This window comes from Gopherus evgoodei, chromosome 1 (genome assembly GCF_007399415.2).
Source record: "Gopherus evgoodei ecotype Sinaloan lineage chromosome 1, rGopEvg1_v1.p, whole genome shotgun sequence".
Taxonomy (NCBI): domain Eukaryota; kingdom Metazoa; phylum Chordata; order Testudines; family Testudinidae; genus Gopherus; species Gopherus evgoodei.
The window spans coordinates 1,781,211-1,789,322 of NC_044322.1; the positions used below are offsets into that span (position 1 = coordinate 1,781,211).

The 8,112-nt window shown below is 46.9% G+C and overlaps 1 protein-coding gene across 1 annotated transcript; it reads left to right on the forward strand.

Annotated features, from left to right (window-relative positions):
- Positions 1 to 5,460: 5,460 nt before the first annotated feature.
- LOC115648160 (olfactory receptor 52I2-like) lies at positions 5,461 to 6,405 on the forward strand. Its single transcript, XM_030555373.1, has one exon. It carries the CDS (start codon positions 5,503 to 5,505, stop codon positions 6,403 to 6,405), a length of 903 nt encoding a protein of 300 aa, XP_030411233.1. The 5' UTR covers positions 5,461 to 5,502.
- The last annotated feature ends 1,707 nt before the right edge of the window (positions 6,406 to 8,112 follow it).

An 8,112-nucleotide genomic window follows, 5' to 3' on the forward strand; every position in this document is an offset into this window, starting at 1 on the left:
GCTTTTTGGCCAACGAAAGAGCTTAGCAGAACCCAGTATTTAGGGTGTCCACTGACACAGCTCCAGGACCTCTCCTCCATTGTCCCCACGCTCTCCTGTGTGTCCCCGCCCTCACCAACATGACATTCCTTTTCAGATCTGAACCTTAGAGTTCAGAAAATGAGATACTAGCACCTGAATCCTCTAAGCTTAATTACCAGCTTAGATCTGATAGCACTGCCACCGCCCAAAAATATAGTGTTTTGGGGCACTCTGACCTCCCCAACCTTCCCTGGGGACCGCAAGAATCCAGATCCCTTGGGTTCTTAAAACAAGGAGAAATAAACCTTTCCCCCCACCTTTCCCCCTCTCAGAATTTCCCTCCCTGGGCTATCCTGAGAGATACTGATCTAACCTCTAAATCACCATACAGAGAAGCATTTCCCTTCCCTTCCACAAGAGGCAAACAGATTCAAGGAAAACAAAGAGAGATTCTATCTCACCCCCTCCCGTCTCCCCCCACCCGTCCCGGTGAGTATCCCAATCCCCTGGAATACCACAAGGGAAACAAGGAGGAAAAAATCAATCCGGTTCTCTAAAAAAAAAAGAAATCTTTTAATAAAAGGAAGGAAAAGGTAAAGAATTATCTCTGTAACTTCAAGATGTAAATCTTACAGGGTCCTATAGCTTACAGACACCAGAAAGAGACTGCCCCCCCAGTACCAATACAAATCAGAATATTCCCAGCAACTACACATATAAAAGTTAACCAGCCAGATCCACAATTGCAAATAGAGTAAAAACAATCAAAAAGCCTAAACCACCTGTTTTTACTTACTATATGAAAAGAAACGTAGAGAGCCTGTAGCAATGTCTGGTCTCTCTCAGACCTTCTGAGAGAAGAACACACAACACCCAAAGAACACACACAAAAGTTTCCCTCCGCCCAAATTCAAAAGTATCTTGTCTTCTGATTGGTCTTCTGGTCAGGTGTCCAGTTCCCTGCTTGTAACCCTTTACAGGTACAAGAGACATTAACCCTTAACAATCTGCTTATGACACATTCCATGCACAGTGCATGTGAGCTCACACTGGCGGGGGCAGAGCAACACACTCTGCAAAACACCATCCTCCGTGCATGATACCAGAGATAACCATGGCTGGTTTGATATCACCACCGGATAGGGGACAAAGCATACAAACCAGGTCTGTCTGGATTAAAACCGAATGAATGGCTTGCCTACCAGTATCCCACCCACTACAGTACGGGGCCCGATGTCAAGAGGTGCTGAGCAGCCCCGACTCCCAGTGAAGCCAAAGGGACTAATCCTGAGGGACTGAGCTATTGCTATCACCATCTGGCTTCTCAGTAGAGCTGTTTGAAAAGTCAGTACACGTTTTTGGAAACGTTTTTTAACATTTGATTGGACCGTTTTCTCCCAGGGTGTGCTATTCCAATGCGTTGTTTTAAAATGCCAATGACATTTCTGGAAATTATGTCAGTGCCATTTTTTTTAATGTTGATTTTTTTTTAAATGTCAACACCATTTTTTGAAAGTTCGATAAGGTTCTTTTGAGAATGTTCTTTTGAAATTTCAGCCGGCTTTCTGGAGAATGTGCCACATATCAGAAAGACAAATGACGAATGCAAACAAAATGCTAGACACTTGGCAAACCAGGAAAACAAGAATTCCCAAGGACAGGCTGCCAAGATAGGTCCAAACACAGCTATAACTGGGACATATAGACATGGCAGGGCGAGAGCAACCCTTTGACCAATCTGTATCATCCCTGCCACATACCATTACCCCAGAGAACAGGGAGAAGACAGTGCAAGGTTGAAAGTCCACTAGACAAGCCCCATCTTGGATGAGTATACTCAGCGGAACCAGCCAATGGGGACCTGGCTGGATGGTGAAGCTGCCCAGGTATGTTCCCTCCATGCAGAATGAGCCTAAACCAGGTGTGCTATAAGGTGTGACCACTCTTCCCACAGCAGCCAATGCGTTTGTATAGAGCCTACTACAATGTTGCCCTGGTCCCTGACGCTAAGGTAATACAGATTATACATAATAAAAATATACTAATCTGCTGTGCCTTGGAAACAAAGCTTTGCCACTGACCCACACATGGTGAGATTCACAGCTGTCTTTGAACATAAGCCTGTATCCTGAAGAACTCGTCTTGTTTTCATTGTTAACATGAGTTGTGCCCTGAGAAGCGAGTAGGGGAAACCAGAACTTTTTATTCATTGCTCTGTTCATAGTGTGCATGGCGCAACCTCTGCTCCCGTAGGGTGATGCGCACCTCTGTGCAGAGCCCACCACAAAGTCTGGGTACATGCATCTAATCTGAATTCCTGCATAGCACCAGTCAGGGAATTTTAAAATGGAGCTTACATTTTAGGAAGGCAGCCAATCTTCATTTTAAAATTCCACTGATGTGTTCCAGTGATGAGTTACCCTCTGTTCGAAATGTGGGCCTGATTTCCAGTAAGAACTTATCTAGCTTCAGCTTCTGCCACTGGATCTTGTTATACCTTTGTTTACTAGATTAAACAGCCCTTCTACTACTTGAAAACTTCTTCCCACATTGGTGCTTATAGACCATCATGGCACCTTTTAATCTTCTCTTGCATAAGCTAAACAGACTGAATTCCTTCAGAAAGAGACACAGTGGGGGAGGGAATATTTTTCTTGGACCAACTTCTGTTGCCAGAAGAGACAAGCTTTTGAGCTTAATTCCATATGTCTCTCACTGTAAGGCAGGTTTCCCAGTGCCCAAATCATTTGTGTGGCTTTTCTCTGAACCGTCTCCAATTTTTCAACGTTCTTTTTAAAATGTGGCTGCCAGAATCGCACACAGTCTTCCAGTGTCAGTCTCAGCAATACCAACCACACAGGTGAACTCAGGTTTCAGAGTTGTATCCTTGTTAGTCTGTATCAGCAAAAACAAGTCCTTTTGGCACCTTAGAGACTAACAAATTTATTTGGGCATAAGCTTTCATGGGCTAAACCCAGGGCCACCCAGAGGTGGGGGCAAGTGGGGCAATTTGTCCCAGGCCCCGGGCTCTGCAGGGGCCCCCATGAGAATGGCTGAGGCTTCTTCCTGGCCCTGGCCCAACCCTGCCGCCACCCCTCTTCTGAAGCGTCAGTGCATTCAGGAGTGACCCTGGACAGCTGCAGCATGGCTTTGGTGGGGCCTGAGCTCCTCCCCTCTCAGAGCCGTGTGGTTAGGGGGTGGGGCTGCAATCTCCAGCGGGGTCTGAGCTCCCTTCACTTGGCCTGAAGTTCACAGCCCCGCCCCCTTGCCATGCAGCTCTGAGCAGGGAGGAGCTGAGGCCCCGCCGGAGCCACGCTGCAGCTTTCCAGGGAGGCTCCTGGATGCACTGATGCTCCGGGTGAGGGGGGAGCTGGGGGTAAGGGGTAAGGGGCTGGGGGTAAGGGGGCCGGGACTCGGGCCAGGGGGGTTGGATAAGGGGCAGGGAGTCCCGCGGACAATCAAGGGACAGGGAGGGGGCCGAGGTTGGGGGGACAGTCAGGGGACAGGGAACACGGGAGTTGGATCTTGGGCATTCCGGGTGTCTGTCAGAACTCAGCGGGTGGAGGTGGATAGGGGTCGGGGCAGTCAGGCGACAGGGAGCAGACGACCCCCTTTATAAATTGAAAACACTTTTTTATATATTTAACACTATTATAAATGCTGGAGGCAAAGCGGGGTTTGAGGTGGAGGCTGACAGCTCGTGACACCCAGTAATAATCTCGTGACCCCCTGAGGGGTCCCAACCCCCAGTTTGAGAACCACTGGGTTAATTTAATTTTAGTACCCTGTGTCCATTCACATGTGTGTGCTATTTTGAGCATTTCAGTTTTCACAACATAGGCTCATCCCAGATTCTGGAACAAGCTCAAATGCTCAATTCATGGAGTATATACATAAACTGTACTAAAGACAAGCCCACAGTAACCGTCTCTAGTTTGTGAGGGACCCCATGGAGCCAGTCTCTAGGAAACAGATAACTGCATGGTGGTTAAGTCCATTAATGGCTATTAGCCAAGATGGGTAAGGAATGGTGTCCCTAGCCTCTGTTTGTCAGAGGATGGAGATGGATGGCAGGAGAGAGATCACTTGATCATTACCTGTTAGGTTCAATCCCTCTGGGGCACTTGGCATTGGCCATTGTCGGTAAACAGGATACTGAGCTGGATGGACCTTTGGTTTGAGCCAGTATGGCTGTTCTTATGTTCTAACCTAAATGAACTCAAAGTTATGGAGACAGATATGAGTCAAGAAAGCCAGCAGAGTATCAGAAACCTGGAAAAAATCTCTGACTGGATTGGGCTCAGGCATTTGGTCACAAGCTGAGGTGGTTCAAAAGTTTTGGATTTTTTTAAGCAGAATTTTTGTATTGTTTCTTTAAACAATCAAACACAGCAAGCAGCAAATATTTGGCCTCACACTTCTGAAACCCCAAACCATGTTCAGGTTTTGGTAGACTAATTTCAGTTTTTCAATTAAAAAAAACACAACAAATTTTGAAGGAAAGCAGATATTGTCCGTGATTTTTTTCTGCTTTTTAAAAACCCCTAGTTTTCGATCCAAAAAAAGTTTTGACAGAAAATATTTGTCCAACCCTTTTAATGAGCTTTAGTGCCTTTTAGCACTAGCTGATGCTGAGAACTAGTGATACCTTGTAAAGAAGTTTTCTCAAAACTGGGTTTGTGTCGAGATGCAGAAGGTTTATTTTTCCCAGGGCCACCCTTGGCGGGGGGAGCAAGTGGGGCAATTTGCTCCAGGCCCCGTGGGGGGAAGAGGGCGGAGAATGGATGAGATGACCTCTTCAGGTATCTTCCAGCCCTACATTTCTATTATGTCTGTGAAATTTTGTTGAGAAAAAAATGGAGGAAAAAATGTTTTTAAAATATTAAAACACTTCGACCCTTTTGGAATGAAGCTTTTCAAATTTTCATTTCAGAACAACTTTTCTTTCCAAAATTTACTTTAGTTTGTATCATTTTAAAATTGAAAGACTGTTTGCCAGAAGCTGAGAATGGGCTACAAGGGTGGATCACTTGATGATGACCTGTTCTGTTCATGCCCTCTGGGGCACCTGGCTTTGGCCGCTATCAGAAGACAGGATACTGCTAGATGGACCTTTGGTCTGACCCAGTATGGCCATTCTTATTTTCTTACGGATAAAAAATATAAATGTAATATTTCAAATTCATAGAAATGAAACATTTGGATTGGCCTACAATGAATTTATTTTTAAAATTTCATTTCACAAGAAAAATTCAAAATTTTGGCTTTTTATTTTGATTTGGGACCAAAACAAAATCAAAATCTCAAACTTTGTGTCGGGATGGAAAATCTGTTTTCCCACCAGTTCTATTTGAAATATTTCATGACATTTAAGCAATAATTAAATGTCTTTTCCCTTTTTATTCATAGAAAACATACTTCTTCAAAATGGCCTTGGTTCCTTCCAACCACACCAACTCCAGCTCATTATATTTCAGCCTTATGGGCATCCCAGGGCTGGAAGCTTCCCATGTCTGGATGGGGATCCTTTTCTGTTCAATGTACATCATTACGCTGCTAGGAAACAGCATGATTCTGCTTACTGTCAGGTTAGATCAGACCCTCCATGAACCCATGTACTATTTCCTGTGCATGCTTGCGGTCATCGATTTAGTCATGGCTACTTCCATTGTTCCCAAGATGCTCGGCATATTCTGGCTGAACTCGGTGGAGATTGCTTTCGATGCCTGTTTCACGCAGATGTTCTTTGTTCATTCCGCCACAGCTGCAGAATCAGGGGTGCTCTTGGCGATGGCCTTTGACAGATATGTCGCCATCTGTTACCCTCTGAGGTACCAGGCCATCTTAACGCACCAAAAGGTGACACAGATAGGCCTGGCCATTCTGCTAAGAGCTGCTCTTGTCATGACTCCCGTCACCTGGATGATGAAGAGCTTACCCTACTGCGGCTCCAACGTGATTGCCCATTCGTACTGCGAGCTCATGGCTGTGGTGAAGTTGGCCTGCGCCGATCCCCTAGCCAGCAGTCAGTACTGCGTGGTTGGGTCCACGCTCATAGTCGGGACTGACACAGCCTTCGTCTCCATGTCTTACGGGATGATTCTTCGAGCCGTCCTGCGGCTTGCCAAGAAGGAAGCGCGCCTCAAGGCCATTGGCACCTGCGGAGCCCACCTCTGCGTAATGCTGCTCTATTATGTTCCCGGGATGGCCTCCATATACACACAGAGCTTTGGCCAGGGGGTGGCTCACCAGACTCAGGTTCTGCTGGCCGACCTCTACCTCACCCTTCCCCCCATGCTCAACCCAGTCATTTACAGCATGAGGACAAAGCAGGTGCAGGATGCAGTGCTGAAGGTATTTGGGCCCAGGAAGGATCCAGTCTAAGGAGTGTGAGCAGTCATTCACCGGCTCTATTCAGCAAGGAGGAGATTCTGCCAACCTCACTCTCGCAAAGTAGTAACAATGAAATCACTGGCACTACTGGAGACGTAAGGAGCGTCGCCACGCGAGTGAGCATAGCAGCATCTGGCTCCTAATAAGAGGCAGCTTTGTCTAATGCTTAGAGCACAAGACTAGGTGTCAAGACTAGGCTCTCTTCCTGGCTCTGACACTAATCTGCTGTGTGAACTTGGGCACATCACTCCACACACAACCCTTTTCTGTGCCTTGGTGTCCCCTCTCCACCCTAAATAGTCTTGGCTATTTAGACTGTAAATTCTTTGAAGAAGATGTGTCTGGACAGTACCCAACATAACCAGGCCCTGATCTCTCCTCTCTGCTGCAATACAAACAACGAATAATAACTATCTGCATAATATAAATTACATTTGGAATCCAGAGCAATGCAGAATCGTTCCCTACAGTGTATCTGACAGCTTGTTTAAACCGCTCTAGTTAAGGTCACAAAACAGTGTCCATTGTGATCATCTGTATTCATGGTGTCCGAACTTCAGGGAACATCAACCATTTGCCTGCAATTTTCCAGGAGTGGCGTCTGCCTCGAAATGTTTGGGGACGGGGGTTGTGAAGATTTTAAATGAGAAGAGTGAAGCCGTGGTTGAGTTTTGAGGGGCTTCTATTAACAAAATATTAATAAAGGTTTCCATTAGCAAAATATCAGTCTCAGATTTGTTTTGGTGATGAGGCGGCAGATAATTTAGAAACAACTGAACTCATATACTTGACCTTGTCCTGGTTCTGTGCAAGGTACGTGACAATATTTGTATTCCAACACGCCTCAGAGGCTCCGATCAGGGTCTGGTTGTGCTATGTGTCTGTAACACAGTCAGCCTTCTCCTGAGAACCCCCTCCTAGCCAGGATGGTGCTGCAGTGCCTTACCTCAGTTTCCCATTCAGCTCAGGGGCCCATTAAGAACTGCACATCACAGACCAATGGTAATTAAAACTCTCCCTCTCTGGGCATCCAATTTATTTAGTCCCCACACATGGATCCTCCAGGCCCCAACCCCAGGTCAGTGCTTCTCTCCCCTTGAGCTAGCAGCCTCCAGTCCTCCTTCCCTGGAACTGGGTTCCACTTGAAATATAACGTTTATCCTCCACAGCACGCACATGCAGCAGCTTCCAGCTGCAGCTCCCCAGGCTTCTGCCCTGCCCAGCGCTCTCAGGCCTACAGAGCTGGAGGCAACCCTGTGCTCTCCGTCAGACATCTCCCTTCTGTCCTTAGGCCTGGCCTTGCTTTGTTAGTCACATGACCAAAATCATCTGCCCATCTCGGGAGGGGAGCTGACCCTGTAGAGGTAGCCGAAGGCCCCGTTTCCCCTTCAAGGACCAGCCGCCCTGTAACAATGCCCTGCACAACCTTGAGAAGAAAAACTGTCCCTGCCCCAAAGTCCTGACGGTCTTGGCACCACACAATAGACGCCACATGGACTTTGGCCATCAGATGCAGATGTTGTGACGGCTGGAAGATAAACCGTGGAACCTGTGCAGAAGGAAGCATTGCCAGCCACCATGTTGTCCTCCTAAATCATTCCCTTGCCGCTTGGGGGATTGCACCTTTCAGCCACATGCCCTTGAGCTGTCGCTTAGCCACACTGTACGGATTGAGCTCTTTCAACCTTTGCTCACAGC

Excerpts from the sequence above, each read along its gene's own strand:
- LOC115648160 (XM_030555373.1), top strand. The coding sequence starts at position 5,503 with ATGGGCATCCCAGGGCTGGAAGCTTCCCATGTCTGGATGGGGATCCTT.